The 20,314-nt window shown below is 32.8% G+C and overlaps 1 protein-coding gene and 1 non-coding gene across 2 annotated transcripts in view; one reads left to right on the top strand and one right to left on the bottom strand.

The window, feature by feature from the left end:
• Window positions 1-17,180, bottom strand: part of LOC117101457 (acid-sensing ion channel 4-A-like) — a 35,084-nt gene extending 17,904 nt beyond the window's left edge. Inside the window, exons 1-6 of the mRNA XM_033241434.1 lie at window positions 16,659-17,180; window positions 13,645-13,743; window positions 8,337-8,484; window positions 7,465-7,521; window positions 5,532-5,682; window positions 2,379-2,470 (exon numbers count right to left, since the gene is read on the bottom strand). Of these exons, the coding sequence (XP_033097325.1) occupies window positions 2,379-2,470; window positions 5,532-5,682; window positions 7,465-7,521; window positions 8,337-8,484; window positions 13,645-13,743; window positions 16,659-17,180 (1,069 nt within the window). The remainder of the gene's footprint in view (window positions 1-2,378; window positions 2,471-5,531; window positions 5,683-7,464; window positions 7,522-8,336; window positions 8,485-13,644; window positions 13,744-16,658) is intronic.
• Trnas-uga lies at window positions 10,540-10,612 on the top strand. The gene has a single exon. It is a non-coding gene; the product is annotated as a tRNA-Ser (tRNA).
• Window positions 17,181-20,314: the final 3,134 nt, after the last annotated feature.

Below are 20,314 nucleotides of genomic sequence, written 5' to 3'. Positions count from 1 at the left end.
GGTAGTAACTGTCTCTTATACACATCTAGATGTGTATAAGAGACAGCATATATATATATATAATATTCATAAATACACACTTATACATACATATTTATAACGTAATAATTTATTTGCTAACACTTGTTAATGTTTTTAAACATATTGACAATAGCAAATATCATAAGGCTTATGTACTGGTATATTTTGCTGAACAATAAACAGGTTTGAGAAAAATTGATGAACATCAATGAAGATCCACGTGAGATATCTTTATACCTTTATATTTCTTAATAAATGGAACAATGTTCTTATCTTTAAACTTCCTAAATTAATTTAAAACTTTACATACATTATCCATGCTTTTGTCATGTTAAGTTTGGGTAAGCACTTTATAATAATGTTATTCACTTAAGAACATAAATATTGACAATAGCAAATATCATAGGGCTTATGTACTGGTATATTTTGCTGAACATTAAGCAGGTTTGAGAAACATAAATAATTAAGTTGTCACCCAGACTCAATGCTCGACCACGTTGATAACCTTCAGAGGCTTCATCATCAGCTATTGTCGGTCCACTGCTGGACAAATGTTTCAGGATGTCGACGACAAATCAATCTTTTTCTCCTGCTGTGTTGCACAATTTCACTCTTCCCCAATATATATCGATCTCATCTCTTAATCTTTTACGTTGTTTCATCCATGAGGTATGTTACTGTTTGTATTTGATTGTACTCCTGCTGACTATAAGTTCAACAACCAGAATGAAAACGACTGAGCCAAACCGCATTTTTTACCATTATTGTTATTAATATTAATAATAATAATAATAATATTAATTTTCACATTATTTATTTATTTGTATCCATTCCCCTCCCCCTCTAGCTTTGCTAGGCCTTTCTAATACTGCCGCCAGTGAGCGGCTATTGTTTATGGGTTGATAAAACATGGGTACCGTACGATATCTCGATAATAGTTACCCTAACCCTCTTCAGCGTAAGGCACCATATTTTTCGACATTAAATGTGGAATAATAATAATAATAATAATAATAATAATAATAATAATAATAATAATAATAATAATAATAATAATGATAATGATAATAATAATAGAAGTGGTTTGGTACAGTGTGAACGGTTTGGTTTCCCCACCTTGAGGTCGGGGTTTCAATCCAGTGACCGGGGGTAGTAATGTGAAGCGCTTAGAAGCTTTGTTGGCATTAAGCGCTATATAAATCTAACAAATTAATATTATTATTATTATTATTATTATTATTATTATTATTATTATTATTATTATTATTATTATTAAAGAGAGCCATAATAGAGGCTTTCGACCCGCTCGAATTCTCATTATTTTCACAGCCGCTGTTTGGATCCTAAGACGATTTTTTGGTAATAATACCCTCTTTGGTTCCTGAGACGTCTTTTTGGTAAATGCGCATGCTCGACATGGCTCGATAATGTCACTTACACAATACACATGCTCACTGGCTGTCTAACATTTTTAAGCGCATGCTCACTATGTTTATAGATAATTCACGGACGTTATTTGGTAACTGCGCATGCGCATTGCTTAGTTCGAAACTCCTATTTCTTCTTAGTAAAAGCTACCGCTATCTACAGTTTCTTAATGATTATTTCCTCTTGATCGTTACAGCCTAAAGGTACTGCGCGAAAATTCAATGACGAAGTTGAGTTTCGGACGTTATCAACATTCATTTGTGCATTCCAACCTACAATAAAGCTATTGTTTTCTTGGGCAACAGTGCAGCCACAGAAGGCCTAAACTAGCTTTTGCTGTGTGGAATCACTTATATCTATTTACAGGGAACCCTCTTTAAATGTATGCACAGAATATTATTTTAAGATTTCAGAAGGTTAACAAATAAATAAGATAATCATGATTGGATTGAATTGAGGTGAAATAAACTATGTTTATACTATTTAAAAAATCGAAACAAGTAGGCTTAGTCTTATTAAGGAAGTGACCAATTGGTATTTAAAAAGTAGTATACTGTAAAATTGTTATCAAAATTAGAGGGGTCTTGAATTAGATGGTGGTCTATAAGTCAGTCAAAGACTTTTCAATTTATTAGTCTATTTGACGACTACAAGTAACAGTGTTACATTTTATAGCATTTTACCGTGGTTACTATAGGCGCATGTAACTGCGCGATGTGTGTGCATTAATGCATAGAATATGCATTCTACATGTAAATACTAATGTAATAAAAATTAATTAACTCACTCAAGTATACGGTATATCAGTTTAACATTTATAATTATTATAATTATTATTATTATTATTATTATTATTATTATTATTATTATTTATATTTTAAATTGTGTTGCTTTTCCTGAACCACGGTATGTAAAAAAACAGTGAATACCTAAAAGTGTTCCAATGTCATATGCAGGAATCTGCTGGACCTTCTCAAAACTCAACTCTTCAAAATAGATGTTTACGTCCAAGTAATTTTTCCTGTGTAATACAAATAACAAACAACAGTATTGTAGTTGGATAATCTAATCAAGCAACTTCTCAATAACAACAATGCTGAATTGTATAAGATGAATATAAATTATATTAAATAATATTAAACAATAACAATAACATAACTATAAGATAACGATACCGCGATACAGATATTAATAAACAATAACATAAATTATGAGGTCAATATTATGTTTTAGCTACAGCTAGAACAAAGGTCGTAGAACGGGTGATATCAAGTGATTTGATATTCAATAAATAGGTATATTTCGAGTAGATATGGATAAATAAAGCGCTCCACTATATTTAATAGCGGAAGACAGTTTGTTGAGGATTCGAACAACACGCTTACCATTCTCCAATTCTCAGGACGGTCGTGCTTAGTTACCCAGGCTTGTACGGTTGGTGAGTTTTAAACTTGGTCCTGTTATTATATGTCTTTCATGGCTTATGAGTTAATTAAATATTGTGCCGGCCTCTCATCAATATTGATGATAGCATCAAGTTTGATATACTAACATGAATAAATCATACGCATTGTTTGGTTAGTTTTATTTATAGCATGTGCTTTCCCTTCGTTTGAAGCTGTACTGCAACTAGAATTCGTTTAGCCGAAGCTTGCATGCCTTTACGAATGTAAGTTTAACTCGAGTTACATCTGGGAATAGGTGAAGTTATAGTTTAAGAGTAAAGTTTGTTTTATAGATGCTCTCAAAAAGACCGCCTGTGAGGCTCTGTGGTACTAGGGCATATCTGTGAAAATGAAATAGGTGTAAATGGCGTGGGGAACCGTCATCTGTCTTGTCACCCTCATTTTGAGAATGAAATCAAAACAAGCTGCTGACTACTTAGCAAATCTGTAGATTTTGTTGCCCTCTAAAAAACTATTTGGGGTTGGGTGGGGTCAAAACGTTGGCGACCATCACCCTCTCCTGAACTGCCCCTGGTGTATCATCAGCCTGCGAAACCCAGGGCCAAATACTGCAATTATTACCATATATATAAGATTAATAATCTAAAGTATGATATTGCTACCGTCCTCAAAAAAATAGTTTTATAAAGACATTTGCAACTGAAAACAAATTACCTTTAAGATAAAGAATTGTGAGTCTTGTGACTTGCAGCTTTGAACTAGGCTGAATTGCTCACAGGCATGAACTTACTTATAAAGTGAGGAATAACGGTAATAATAGGCCATGTTTCCAAGATATCGCCAAAGGACGTATTACAGGAAAAGCTATTACTGAAGGGCAGATTTTCTACATAACTTATTTAAAATAAACACTACAGAATGCTGTAATATTGTTGTAAGACAATTTTTTCAAGATGATCATCTCATTCTCAGAAAAAAATAATTTTGAAATAAAGTATCTTGAATAGTATTTCAATTTTATCTCGGAAAGACAAAATTCTAAAAAAAATGTATTTTGGAAAGACCAAATTCAAAGATAACATCTTTGAAAAGATAGATTTCTAACATATTTTCTCTTGGAGACAAAACTTTAAATGCTTTATCCTTAATGTGGGATATTTAGATAATCTATATCGGAAAGACGAAATCTTAAGAGATGGAATTCCAAGATGAATTATATTGGGAAAAAAAAGTATTCACAAGATAGCTTATTTCAACATAAGGAAAATTCCGACAAAGTTTTTGTTTTTGTTTTGTTTTGTTTGTTTGTTTGTTTTTTGTTTTTTATTTTGGAACGAGGAATGATAATTAATGATTTATTGATATTCTATCTTGGAAAAGAAAAACACATTACCAATGTATTTTGTCTCTAAAAGATAAAATTTAAGGAGGATTTATCAATCTTTACAACAACAACTTATATATAGTTGTCTCAGCTCGGAATATTGAATTTCAAGTTTAATTAGGTAAAAACAAGGAATTCTAAGGTATAGTTTTTTTTTATCAGAAAAATACAAATTCAAAACAAATTTTGTCACACCGACGGAATAAGACATCTTACGTTGGGAAGCCAGGATAGTTTATCCCGAAAAGACAAGATTTTAAGGTAAATTATATCAGAAATTTCAAGATAGGTTTTCTCGCATCTTGCATTTATAGGTTATAAGCAACATTAAATACCATTTTCTAGTGTATTGTTAATGTCAACATTTAAAGGAAACTACATTTTATTACGCCCTTCTATCTCGTTTAGTGCCAGAAATATTACAGTTTTGAATATTTTAAAGATGGCTAACAGCAGTTGGACTTCAATAGCCATATCAGTGTATTGTTAAAGCAAAATTGGTGGACAGTTTCCATCTTGAATATATACGTCAGTATGATTTTAAAACTCTACAATAACCATTCCAGTTTGTTAATGGCAAATTTAGGGGGATATTGCACCATATTTGTCCTTCTAGCTTATCGAGTTCCAAATAGGCCTATATTAAATTGGACATATTAAAACAAATGGACAGCAGCCATCTTGATCCATTTTGCAGGTGGACCTCAAAACCTCTTTAGTAGTCATGTAATTATACTGGTAAAGCAAATTTATAGAAACTGACATCCTGTTTGTCCATAGCTTATGTAGAGCCATAGATAATACATTTCTGCGGTTTTCAAGATAGCGGATTCCTTATGATTATCCTGTACTAATTAATCAAATTACATTTTATGGTTGTTATTGTTATTGATAATCCTTCTTTCTGGCTTCATTATTGAAAATATAAATACGGACTTATTTTGTGATATTTCCATTGCAGCGATCCCAAACTGAATAGCAAGGATAAAAACAATAGTTTAAAGAGTGTGTATTTATGGTGAACTTAATATTGTATCCCTTTAGTCTGTCTGGCAAATGTGTTTATTGGTAAGATCATGACAGGTAATATTCATTTGAGGTAATCAAACCATTGTTTTGCAAATTCTAAAAAATATTCTCTATTTTACGTACCTATATTCGAAGAAACATTCATAGAGACATTGGGATAACCTACGCAAAATACACCATCGATTTCACTCTGATTCATAAGCCTACACATATCTGTAATACAATTATATCGTAACATTCTTCGCAGTCTCTTGCTAATTTACCTTGCCTCAGACTCCGATATTCCCCTTGGCGTTAGATAAAGATTTGTAACGTATGTCGATGGCCAGTACGTTGACGAAACCCTTATATCATACATGTTAGCTGTGCATGCTGTTGGACAGTCACACTGCCAATCCTCGTGAATAAAATCTTCTAGAAATATAAAATTAATTTTAGTCAATCATGACACCATCCCTGTAACTCCCAGTGCTGTTTTCCTATCCCAAATCTTGCACTAATTAACTTTTATTAGTGTAAGGTTTGCTTGACTTTTTATTTTTTGGCTCGTGAGCAAACAAGTTAATCTCAGATTACAAACCCTCGTCCTTTGTTGAGCCATATCTATATAGTCGACAAGTTGTTTTATTATAGGGGTGTAATATTACTAACAGTACATACTTATCAGGTGAAGTGTAGCCGAGCAGGAAAGGTGCACTTATTATATGTAAAGTTAATCGACTGTATGTATTATTTTGCATTTATAGAATACACTTTTTAATATGTTATTATTCCAATCTATCCGTCAAACGAGTTACGATATGGTAGGCCTCAGGACTGCTTCCAGAATTTAACACGTGGTCCGCTCGAGTCGGTCCACTGTCGATCCGCTCGAGTCAACCTTGTCTAGCCAAACGACTCGAATGAAAAATGGATAACCTTATAAAATCTGCATCTTAATTCCGCTCAGCATCAAGGAGGACCGAGATACATGTAATATTGCCAATGTCTTAGAATTTAAGGTTATTCGGTTCAGTAAATTTTGAGTTTTGCGACCAGAAGGTCAGAAAAACCACAGACAGACAGGTGCTATTGCAATACTTTTCGCCTCTCCTTCGGCGAGGGTAATGATCGCACAATGCAACGAATATTCTAGGCTAGTGTATAACACCTGAACTAGGGGAGAAGAAGACTGACACGTGCCCATCGTCGTTTATCGACAAGTGGTAATAGAAAACAATATCCGTAGAACAAGGTAAATTGGATCTCAAAGAATATCTGTTCAAATTTAATTAAAGAAATTCCATGAATCAGTTAACTCTAATAGATTAAAGAAAGTGAAGTTTAAATAGGAATATTTTAGGCCTATTTAGGATAGAGATATTTTACAAGCTCAATAAGGATGCCGACGTCTATCCTGAGTCAAAAATGGCGATAACTCGGAGAAATTATGTCTGTCAGAATATTAAACTAATGCCAAGTTATTCAAACACAAATACATGTTTATGCTTCTTACTGTACTATCAAAGATTAGAACTGCAAGAGGTCCGACTCTCCGGGTTTCGTTGAAACACAATTATATATATATCAAAGATCTTATAAACACAAGATAGCGTTCTCCGCGATTTACGCGTAACAAATAGAAGCGTCGGTCAAGGTTCAAAAGTTTCCCATTTAGCAAGAGGGCGCCATTCATGCGCTATTACCGAAGAGAAAAAGTAATACTCAAGGGTCAAAAGTTTCCAATTTAGCAAGAGGGCGCCATTCATGCCTTATTACAGAATTTGCACGCGTAAATCCCGGAGAACGCTATCTTGTGTTTATAAGATCTTTGATATATAAATATAATGCTACTACAAACTAGAGGGCGCGCAATGAGCACCAAAATTTTCAGTATAACTGCTGCTAAAATATTTTGTACTCACATCTATTGACAATTGAATTTAAAATAGTATTGATATAATTAAAATAACCAAAAAATGATGATGATGAAGATGATGATGACGACGACGACAACAACAACAACAATAATAATAATAATAATAATAATAATAATAATAATAATAATGTAAACAATAATAATAAAAAAATAATATTAATAATAATAATAATAGTAATACTTTGAGCTGCTACTCAATTACTGTATAATACATACAAATTCTAGATAACTCTGCCCATATAAACAATTTTAAACAATACATTAAGATACATGCTTACTTGAAGCGTTATTAATACAAGTTATTGATTCGTATGGGCTACATCTTCGCACGTCACCTGCAAAAGAATAATATGATATAAAGAATAATAAAAATATATAATAATAATATTAAGCTAGATACAAATTAAAGTGGTTTTATTAACGGCATAATATTAAAAGACCTAATAAAATGTTAGTGATGTATTTAATAATTGGTCAATAATTAATTGATTAGTTGATTGAGTGTTCAATTGATTGGTTGTTTGTCTGACTGAGTTATCAATTGCATAATTTATTAATTGATGGTTGATTGGTTGATTGATTCATTCATTGGTTGACTTGATTTACTGACTAATTGGTTGATTCATTGATTGATGGTTGTTGATTTATGATTCAGTTAATTACTTTTCTTATTTTTTGTTAACTTAAATGGTGCTAAATCAACAATGACTAGTTAGTTTTCACTAAATGATACACAAACTGATAAGGGTAGTTTTTAAATTATGAATTACATCTCGGCCTATCTAGCCAACCAAACAATCGCACTGTTAGTAATTAACGTCTCACCGAACATCATCGTTAACAAAATTGCAAATTGTTTGCAAATTGCAAACTGTGCAATATTTCCATGCACTAGTTTATAAACTGTGCAAGGCTCAAATAGTGCACGACGTCCTTAAACTATGCACGACATAATTATAATTATACAATGGTTATTCATGATAGCAGATCGCTCCCTCAGTCGACTCTGCCTTATCTATAACAAGAAAAAATCAGCCCACCAGCAGTGCTAGGGTGATTGGATGGCCCTGGTCTCTCCACTTTTCAGATTGTGTATTTTACTTTTATCAGACAAAAACAAATAATAAAATGAAATGAAAATTTGTTATACCAGGCATTCGGTAATCTCGACAGCCGCATTTTTCAATAACGTAATCAACGTAACACTCATAGTTGCAGGCCTGCACAGTGTAATATTGTGCGTACTTCAAAGGCTGTTTTCTACAATTTGATTTGTATGGGTGCTCGAGATTCTCCACCTTAAAATATAAAAAAAAGAAAAAAAGAAAAAAAATATGTGTTTACTAAAATTTGTCCACTTTAAAATTATATTTTACTCCAACTTTTATCGTGGAATATATGTTTGTATAGAAGTTTATTTCAAACAATTGATGATCTCTTTCAAAATATATAATTTTTTAAACACTTCAGACTGGTTCGAAAAAAAAACTCCATTATATTAGGCTAGTAGCGTAAAGCTTCAATCACACCTGTTCCGTTACGCAGAACGGAATAGGTGTCCGTTCCGTGAAAAAAATTGAAACTATGTTGAAGAATGAAAGCATTCGCACTAAGTCCGTTCCGTGAAAAAACAAACGGTTATCATAAAAAACGGACGGAGACGGATCAATCAGAGACCGATTGAAACGGGACGGAATATATTCCGGTTTACATTTAAATTTAACCAATCAGCTGCATTATCTTCTTGACCTTATTTGCATAATTTCATTAATTTTTTCCCGCCCTCGCACATCAACTTTTCGAAGAGCAGCAGCCGAAGAGTATTAATTCTGAGTATGATTTAAAAATTGAAAAGTTACTTTTCTTAATCGAAGGTAATCCTGTATTATACGACAAGTCAAATTCAGACTATAAAAATGACAAGAAAAGGTCGGATATTTGGAGGGCTATAGCCGGAGAAGTTGGACTTCATTGTGAGTATCTTTTATTAATATCAGCATCTCTAGGCATGCTAGGCGGAGGTTGCAGGTAGGCCGATGCCTCAGCTAGAGTAGTACCTGGGCCTCGGCTAGGCCAGGATTAGTAGGTAGCCTAGAGGCTAGGACGCTAATACATTTTAGTACTCCACCCTAACTATAACTATAACAATAACATAGCAAGAGTGCAGTTGATGTTGAGGTTAAGGTTAGGGTTAGTGTGTACTAAAGTGCATTGCGCCGAGGCTAGGTCTAGGACTAGCTACTGTCGGCCCAAATCCAAAAATATTTTAAAATTACATTGAAACTAGCCTAGGCCTAGTCTATTTATTTGTGTCAACATTTGTTCTCAAATCCATATGATACATTTGGCCAGTTTTATGATTTTAGATGTGTATACAGTAAGATACGTCTTACAGATGGTCGTTTATTTAGGCTATATTTGAAATTAATAGATTGATTAACATCATTTTCAGATTCTGTTGCCAAAACAAAATTTGAAAGCATACGTGACTCGTATAAGAAGTGGAAAGATTCTGTCGTAACAAATAGTGGACAGGCCGCAAAACCAAGGAAAAAATATAAATGGGTGGACCATCTTGGTTTCCTGCAGGTGCATTTAGCACACAGAGAGTAAGTCTGCATCTAGGCTGGGCCTAGGCTTTTACTATTATTATGTTAGCCCTTTATAATTTATGTGCAATGCACATAAGGTCAATGTGCAATATTTGCTATACATTATCATTATTTATTAAATTATTATTTATTATGATTATTATATTTGTTATTATTAATACTATTATTATTATTGTTGTTGTTATTATTATTATTATTAAAGTTCTACTTATATAATGCATAATTAAAAACCATCATGTGCTTTACACAAAAAAAAACAAATGTTTAATGACTAATATGGACCTCATAGCAACAACACTGATTATTATGCATGTATACAAAGATTCAACCAATATTTCAGTTAGTATAGCAAATATAAAATTACAAAAAGCTGTCGTATATTATATATGATATTGAAGCGAGTTAGCGGTTAACACTGTTGAATAAATATAATATAAATCGGCAAAGGTACATGTACAGTGTTTAAATAAGGACATGATGTAACATCGTAGGCTACCCTGTAGTATTTATAGCCGTATTGCACGATTTATCTGGCCGAACGCCCTCTTGAGGCGTAGCATTGTGTAATACAATGTTCTCGACGGTTATTTGGTTATTTTTACAGGACTACATGATGATTTATATATGATTTAACAATGTTAACGGCTACCTTGATTTATATTATATGGCACCTATTTGTCTAGCCGTAACTATTGTGTAATAGAGTGTATCTGGTGGTATTTGAATCTGTTCAACCATGAAGCCTCCGTGGTCTAGTGGTTATGACACTCGCCTTGACAGCGAGAGGTCGCAGGTTCGAGTCCCGCCAGAGGCATTTTATTACACAATTTCTTTATTTATTTACAGAACATTAAACCTGTCTCTTATACACATCTAGATGTGTATAAGAGACAGATCCCGTATTGTACGACAAGTCAAATGCAGACTATAAAAATGACAAGAAAAAGTCGGATATTTGGACTTGATTGTGAGTATTTTTTATTAATATCAGCATCAATAGGTTGACTACAATACATGTTAAACTATGTTGCATATTTAAGAAAGTTAGTGATATGCACTAATTAATTTGCATCTGCCTTATACAACCATAATATGTACATAAATTATAAGTTATTTAAAGCTCACACCATTTTTGTCATGCTAAATAATATGCCATACTACTATGCAAGAGATTAGTTGTGTATGTTCAGTTCACACTGGAGAAGGTGGCAGGGACATAAGAATACAATAAATGCAAATTTATCATTAATGTATATGTTGTTATGCTTTTTAATACATCTGAGATACAGGCGTGACCAAAACAACTTGTCTTTGCCATGCAAACTGACCATTTGGGAGTTAAAGTAATCTTTAAATGCATCCCGAATTTCTATTGCACCCCTTCCTGCATGGTTTCCCATTTGCTGGAGTGGTTTCAGTCCTTCACACTGAGCGAGTTCCAGGTCTTCAACTGGGAGGGTTCTTTTGTCCGATGTTTTTTTGATGAAATTGTGAAGCACACAAGCAGCTTTGATAACATGATCAACGTTTTTTGGATGCATGTTAATGACCTTGAAAAAGATTCGGATTTTAGCGACTAGCTGCCCGAAGACGTTCTCAGAAATCCTTCGGGCCCTTGAAAGTCTATAATTGAATAAACGTTTGGTGTCGTAAAGGTCTTTTCCTAGATAAGGTCTCATAATATTTTCCTTTAATGGAAATACCTCATCCCCCACTATCACGTATGGCATGGGTCCCAGCTCTGGGGAACCTGGTAAATTTTTGTCCTCCGGTATATCCAAATTATCATTTATCATGGCTGTGTTAAGTTGGCATCTGGCAAAAGTTCCACCGTCACTGTTAAATCCATAATTTCCAACGTCGATAAAGGAAAAGCAATAATTTGCATCTACAAGTGCCATCAATACCACAGAATGTGTAGACTTGTAGTTATAAAACAATGACCCTGAATTGTCAGGAGCCACTATTTGCACATGCTTTCCGTCAAATGCCCCAATGCAATGGGGGAAGATCCATCTTCGGTCAAATTCTTCCGCGATCTCTTCCCATTTGGCCCGTGATGGTATGGGTATATATTCCTCCTTTAGGTTCTTCCATATTGCCTGGCAGACCACCGATATTATGGTACAAATGGTTGATTTGCCAACACGGTAGGCGAAGTACATCGTTGGGTACGAATTCCCAGTAGCAAGATGCCTATAATAAACCATGATATTATTGTATTGTCATTCATAAACCTTTAATACAATTTAATTGTTATACTGTATTAACAGATAATAAAATAATATTATTGTTAAATAATATGTTAAATACAGTAATTACTATCAACGAGCATACACAAGTAGACCAAACCCTATACAGTTTCGGTTTTAATCGTAACGGAAATTTACATATGAATAAATAAGTCTACTTGGACCCTACTACTTTTCAGAGACATTTTACTACTGTCTTTGGATTTAATAAACATAGAGGCTATTTTTAAAGGTGATAATACATATACTTTCTTATCATTATCTGAGGCAAATCGATAAACGTTCTTCTGCCGAAATACTCTTTCTAAACCGTCTGTCACATTTCTTTATGTCATCTTTAACTGAACTCAGAACTGTACCATATTGATGTGGGGTCATCCTAAAGTAGTTGAAAAAATTATCTTCATCAGTAGACAGATTTCGCTTCACTAAGGTTTCAAATTGCCCGAACTCCTTTCTTTCACAGCAAACTTTTCTTCTCTTTTTTTTCCGATTTATTGCTAATTATAACGGCAAGAACGATGTCTTCATCGCTATCATCTGAAGAAGAAGGCCATCCAGAAACACCTGCCATTATGGTATAAAATAGTATTAGATTGACTGACCTGTTCGACGGTGTTCTTAGCGTTCCAACGGAATAAATTTAAATACTTTTACGCGAAACGGAAGACGGACCGGTGAACGCAACTGTTTCACGAAACTTTAATGGAACAGATGTGAATGAAATTTAACTCCTGTTTTATTTCTTTTTTATTTATTTTTTTTTTGTTTGGCCTAGCCTCTTTCCATCTGTACAATAATTGTTATTTTGACAGCATACGGAATTGTGTTAAACAACCATAGAGCTATTAATCAACTAGAGTGCTGACAAGATGGCGGAGCAATTCAGAGTTGTGTATGTGTACCATCCAAGATGGCTGCCGTAGGAAAGCGCCACCTTCAGGCTTAGTATACATATTATTACCATTAATAAGCCCTCTGACTGAATATTATTTCATTAATGATAATTAGTATTGATAATGACAAATTATTAAACTGTCGTAGCCAAAAAGAGGCCAAGTAGAGCATCTTATTCAAATATTAAAAAGAATTAAAATCGTGTACATTACACCCATACACCGCAACGCTCGAGTTTCAAAATACGGGTAACTAGCTGTACTGAACTTTCTGTGTAAATTGAGGGCGCAATTGAAAATGATAGTGCTCAGGGGAAATTTGATTGGCTGAATCTATGGCAGCCATCTTGGATGGTACACACACACAGCTCTGCGTATTTCGAACATCGAATACATTGCTGTTAGCGCTCTAGTATTCTTATTATATTTCTATGTAAACAACTAACAGGCCTATATACATTTTCTACTTGACATGAAGGTTTCCGTAGTAGGCCTATTATGAGAATTCTATTGCGTGTAAATCTCCGTTAACCTCTACTTATCCTATAAATCCTATTGCACTCTGAGAACTGTTGATTCCCTATGCCCTCGAGAAAAGTTAATAACTGTTATCGTTTTGTTTAATGTAGATTTACATCTGAATTTCTTGTCAAACTTAATGATATCTGTGAAATTCCCGGCCCATTAAATATAGTTACCTTTGTATTTCTCATTCCAACGTATGATTCGAAACCTGGCGAGACGGAAAATCCGAGAGATTTTAATAGTGGTAGCTGCCCTTGTTGGTGAACCAAAATCTATTAATAGTATAAAAAAAACATGCCTGTAATGATGTATGTTATTTCTGCAACGTATTCAATTATAGTATACACTCAGCTTTATAAAATTCAATTTTAAAATAATACTTACTTTTTTTATGTAGGTTTTGATTTATGTCGTGATGAAAATTGTTATTATTTATTTGACGATACTATATTACATTTTTACATTATATAACATTATGTTTCATTATATTACATTGTATTTAAGATATACCGGTAATTCACTATATTGATTTTTCGTCTATCCTCTTTTCTTATGTGTTTGCACTGGAGTTACCTGGGAGGCACTTATGGTCAATTTCCTTATTTAGATCTTTTGAACTTTGTCTAAGCACAGATAATATGAAAATATGAAATATATGCATATTGAAACATAACGTAATTATACATGTTTTGACTATTCATAAAATGAATCAACTTCTAATTTAACGCAAATTGAGTTTCCTAAACCGTTTTAAACTAGCTACTGTTATGTTAACCACAACATTTCCCTAAACTACAAGAATGATTTTCGCCCTCGACTTATAACATTACACAAGGTAGATAAACTACAATGCACGATTCTCTGCAAGGTTGAGGATTCACATCACCGTAGCTATTCTGCCCCCCCCCCCACACACACACACACATGGCAAAAGGGCGTAACTGACATTTTTGGCGAAAATGAGTTATATAGCCTAGTGGGGTCAGTACATCGTGTTGCACATTTACACAAAAAAATTGTAAGAAAGTATCCCCCAGGCTAGATAGGGGCATGGCAAAAGGGCGTAAATACACAATTTTTAGTAAATTCCCAAGGCAAAAGGGCAAACTGCAAAGATAGGCTGTGATACGCTGAAGCGTGACGTTCTTTCAACAGCCAACCAATCAGAAGAGAGCTTTCTCCCTGGTTACAATGAAGGTTGCATGTTAAGTTTTATTATTTTTATTATTCTTACTGTTTGTGTACTCACAATTTGTAAATAGAAATTGGTTAAATATATATCGGTATCTTTATTCATAAATTCAAAACAAAACAACTACAATATCAAATCCTTAGCAGCCAGAGGCTGAATTGGGGATTCAATTTACAAAATAGAAAACCTGAATTAAATTTAAAATAAGTCATTATCATTATTAAGATCAATTAAGATAGTCAATATTAAATAGTATGCTTCTTGACAGTAGCATATGTCTAGGTAATGTTAGGCAAACATGGTAAGTTTTAGTTAATTTATACTATATAATCTTGCCTTACTATAAATGGCAACAGTTTAATACTATGAATACAAACTATGGGAAAATAGTAACTGTTTAATAAAAAAATAATTAACCATGGCAGAATAACAATTCACATTTTAACTAGAAATAACAGTGGCAAAAGAGGGACAACTAAAACGATTATTTAGCAAATACCTATGGTAAAGAGGCACAACTACAACATTTATTTATAGCAAATGGCATGACAAAAAGGTATAAATGCACAGTTTACTCGAATCAACTGTGTTCACTAAGCAAGAAACACCTTACTTTTCATATAAATCTAAATATATAATACATTTTCTAAATATTTTATTAGAATATAAAAAAAACAATAATTGTATAATAATTTTATTATCAATTGCTAATAAAAGTAATATTAATAATAATAGGCATAATTTATATTGTAATTACATGACAAAATATATATTTATTATTTTACTTTGTACATAAAATTTAAAAAATAATTGTAATTCTTGTTTAACGTACACATAGAAACAGTCACATGCGCATTCAAACTAAACAGCAGTTCTATTTGATATACGCATACGCATGCATCCTTCACGCAGTGACGTAACGCCTATACGCTCTTGTGCTGGGCCCCAGACCCCTAGGAGTCCATAAGGCTCCCTACCCACAGGGTCCTCGATCTAGCACCTTGAGCCAAAAAGGCTTTGTTGATACATAACAGCATACTAATGTTAATCCATTTTCTTGTTTGTATACTTGGTTAGCCTATACATGGGTTTTTAATCGTTTGTAATTTTAGTATTTATTATTTAATGCGTTTCTTTGGTGTTATTGTACATTTATTTGATAGTTTATACATGAATAACATATGAAATTATATATTGAATGTTATTTTTGAATAATCTGACTTAAAATTGCGTTGAAAGGAACTAAACTGTGTACTTATATCCTTTTGCAAAAGTTTGTCAACATTTGTCTTAAATCAGAAATCCCACGGTAAAAGGGCATAACTGACATTTTGAGCACAAAAATCAATATTTATAGAAAAAAATGTGTGCTACACTGGAAGAGACATTATTTGTCTATTTGAATACATTAACCATAAAATAAAATACTAAAACACTTTTTAGGGCTAAATACATTACACGTTTTGCTTAATATCTCCAAAACAGCAAATTGTCAGTTATGCCCTTTTGCCATGGGAGGGCAGTCCTTGCAGTCGTAGTTTGAATCTCGCTGACGTCGAGTTGGTGTTCATGTTATTTTTTTTAACTTCGTAATTCTCTTTTGGATGATTTTTTTATCATGTATTTTTTACTTTACATTTTTAATGTTTAAATTAAGTTTTAAAAGAAAAAAACTAATCGACATATATGAAAAATAAGAACAAATATTTATATAAAACTACGTTATGCAGCCATGTATAACAACGAGCTTTGTAATTAAAGCAGATGATATCTGCATTATACTTACTTAAATTTACATCGACTCTATAATAGGAATGAACTTTCTTAAGTGTATTTTTTCCTTCCCAGAAACTTTTTGTGCATTGATTTCATTTTTTTTATAATTTCTTTTCGATTTTGAAGAAATATTTTTGATAGGATTTTTATTTTCCCAGATCGTTTAATGTTATTAGGAGAAGATACTTGCTCTAATTAATTATGTTAAAGAATACATACCCTTAGTCCGGCTCCAGTATTGTCACTGAGAATGTATTCATTTTGCTCGATAGAAAGTCGCATAGATAGTCCAAAATTATTACCGGGCTGTTTAACTCTGCGTACTTCGCTAAGGTTTTGTGGGTTGTTTAATGTGTAGCACACGCCCCAATCTGTAAGCACGCGCGTAAAATCATTTACTGTACAGGTCTCGATATAATTCCATTTGCATTCCAACAGCATATCTTCAATTTGGTGAGTCATGTTGAAGATGTCTATTTTCTCGTCGATTTCATCTTCTTTAGCTTTAAGGTATTCCAGTGTCGTCTCATTTGGATAGTTGGTATTTGAAGAAGACATCAAGAAGATAATATCTGTAAGCTCAGGATCTACCATCGATGCTCTCCATTGATTATAATTACAGATCGTGACAGCAGGAAAGTCCATATCATCGACATAGTTCATTGATACTATAGTATTAATCGGACGGTTCAAATATCGCAATACGTTAATAATTATTCCAACGTAGATAAAAGTTAACATCATGCCTGTAACAATCACCGCCCATGCAAGCCTATTAAAGGAATGCGGTTTAAAATGTGGTTTAAAAGGCTTACCGATGTAACAAAACAATTACTGTTTAATAACATTATTCACACATATATTAATGTGTTTATAATGTAATTAACAGACAGCAAAAAGAATGTAATACCAATATTCGAAATTGAACATGTAATAAAATAGAAATAAAATTAAAATATTACAAAAATAATAGCATATAAATTATAAATTACATTGGTCTATGATTATGTAGTCCTTAATTAACAAAAAAATGAAGATGTGCTCCGGCATTACTTTTAGCATCTCCTGTTAAAAATAGTTAGTAGTTAATGCGGTATTTCCTTCTGTTAAAATTATTAATTTATATAACGTAATTAAAATGTTGTTATTCTGAATCCCATGATTATTTCAGAAGCATTATTTTTCTTATGGTCAAGGATTAATTATATAATAATACACAGTAAAATAAACTGGAGATAAAGAAATATGTATAAAGAATTACAGTATAAAGTAGTTAATAGCTAAAAAAAAAAAAAAAATTATGTAGCGTAGTTCAACTTTTGTAATTCTAAATCACATGATTTCAAAAGCATTGGTTTTTGTGTCTATGTCCCCTCGGGGGCAAAGACACTATGTTATCGTCTGGCAGTTAAAACTGCCTGAAAACGTATGTGACGAAAATAATATTTTGGCGGGTTATTGGCCGAGCGGTTAAGCAGGGGCAACGTAACCTTCAGCTGTATATCGGTGCTAGTTCGAAGGTTCACTCGACAATGGTTCCGGTGATGGAACAAGTCTTTTCGTATAAGGACTTTAAACCGTATGCCCAGTGTGGCTCGTGTGCACTCTAAAAAACCCAGTACATCCTTCGATAAGAGTAGGGTGTTACCCCAGTGTACTGGTCCATTAAGTCCCCTGTTGATAAATGGATATGCCACGTAGGACAGTGCTTAAGTTCACTTATTGGCATATCATTGGCGCTCGTGCCTAAAAAAATGAAATGAAAAAAAATGAATAAATAAATTCGGTGGAGGTGCGTGATGTGTCCTTTTATTACTGTACAAACGTCATAAAAATACAACACCACACATTTCCTGATAACCGAATCCCATGTGGATACTTTATTATTAAACATAATACAGTAAGGCAGTATAAGCCATAGCCACAAGCTCCTTCTGACCGTTTCTTTTTTTATTATTATGGTCAAGGATTAATTATATATAATACACAGTAAAAATAAATTAGAAATAAAAAGAAATATGTAAAATATATAAACCATTATAACGTAGTTAAAAGCTGAAAAAAAGATTAACAACATAGTATCATCGAAGTCTGCAGCTCACGAGGTGAATATAATTCCATATTTCAAGTTAATTCTGGGAAAAATAATGACTTTACTGTCGTTATTTACTGAAGCTTTAGATGATTTTGAGCACATTGCATTGTTTACAGTGTCACGCATTGATTCCTGTGGTTTGACCAATGAGGGTTTTGCTCACTATAAGGCCATGTAAAAACAGTGTTGATCGTCCCCTTCCTACATAAAAACAATCACCCAACAACATATTTCCCCCATAACTCACTAAACTATCGTCTTTTCGTCCATAATCAAACTTCGCCTATGTTTTTTTGTGTAATTATTTTGTCTTTCATTTGTTTGTTCGTACAGGGAGTTGTTAGTGTGTATAAATTCCACCTGCTCAAACACTAAACTGGGATATCCGTCAAGTTTAAATGCGACCTTGCTCTTTATGGGGGATTTGAAGACTTCGCATGTACCAAGGGTGTGGTTTCATTACAGAAAAAAAAACCAAACAAAAAAAAATGTCTTGCCTACAGCCCGATCAACAACTCTTTTGTTTAACATGGTCTACATGAGTCTGCATTTGAACTTTAGAATGTGGTTAGCTGCCCATCTCTTAATTCATCACTTTGTGACATCGAGGCTCAGACCTTATGACCTCTACCCTTTACAGTATATAAATAGGCCTATATAATAGTTGCAGCATATTACAAAAAAGTGTCTACTAATCTAAGTAGAAAATTCCTATTTCCTAGATCTTCAACATGTCACAAATATATAATTTCCAAGAGAAATACAGTAATTATTTTGCAATATATTACCGTACTGTAATAATGAGAGTATAGTATTACATCGCACCTACGGCACATAAGATACAGATAAAATTTGTTGGTTTTTCTATTTAAACAAAAAAAGGAAAAGAAAAAATCCTCAGTTGACATTTTGCCTCAGCCTCAATTTGAAGGCAATCAGTTTTTGAATCTTAGTTTCTAAAACCATGTTTATACAAACATTTTTATTTTTTTAGATTTTTATTTTGACACCAAATATAACAATTAAGTACTGTATTCCGATTTTAACTGAATAACAAACATCATACTATCTTAAAATAGGAAAAAGATTTTTGAAAAATAATGGTAATCATCATAAAAAAAATTAGGGAAAAAAATGTGAATATATCTGTAAACAACCCGTAAAGATGAACATGAATAAAATTCATGAATAAAAGTCATAGAGACTGCTGTATTAAGCGCCTTATAAATCCATTGATTGATTGAATAAAAGCGTTTTCAAATAATGATAACGGATGTAGTTTAATAATATAATAATAAAATTTCCCTAATGTACAACATTTACTGAGATTTTGCGGTAATCCAAGGCTTTCTTATATCTTGACGTATCACTATTAAGCTAGTATGCTAAATCTCAAGGTCAAGAAAACATTTGTGTAAACATCAAAGATAGAATTGTTCAAATAACTTAATAGCAATTCTACATACACACAAAGAATTAAAAATGTTTTCCAAGTATTGCAAAATGTATAAATTATTTATATATGAAAGCGCAGTAGGTTCATGTTATCTCGTGATTTAGGGCCTAGTAGTTGGATTTTTTAAGTGAGTTTCTTCGTCATTTTGAGATTTAGGTCTATGTGCAAATTTTATATAATTTTTTGAAAACTTTAAAATTAGATTAGTAAGAACTCTTGTTGGTCATACTCATTCCCTTAAAGATGTATTATCCCCTGAAAATGGTATAAAATCATAAAAATATGTTGAATTTAACTTGCTCATTTATAATTAATATACATATT

This window comes from Anneissia japonica, unplaced genomic scaffold (genome assembly GCF_011630105.1).
Source record: "Anneissia japonica isolate Jap-2015-1 unplaced genomic scaffold, ASM1163010v1 scaffold3174_len352767_cov145, whole genome shotgun sequence".
NCBI lineage: Eukaryota > Metazoa > Echinodermata > Crinoidea > Comatulida > Comatulidae > Anneissia > Anneissia japonica.
The sequence above is the reverse complement of the archived record's forward strand: the minus strand, read 5'-3'. Positions and strand labels throughout refer to the sequence as shown.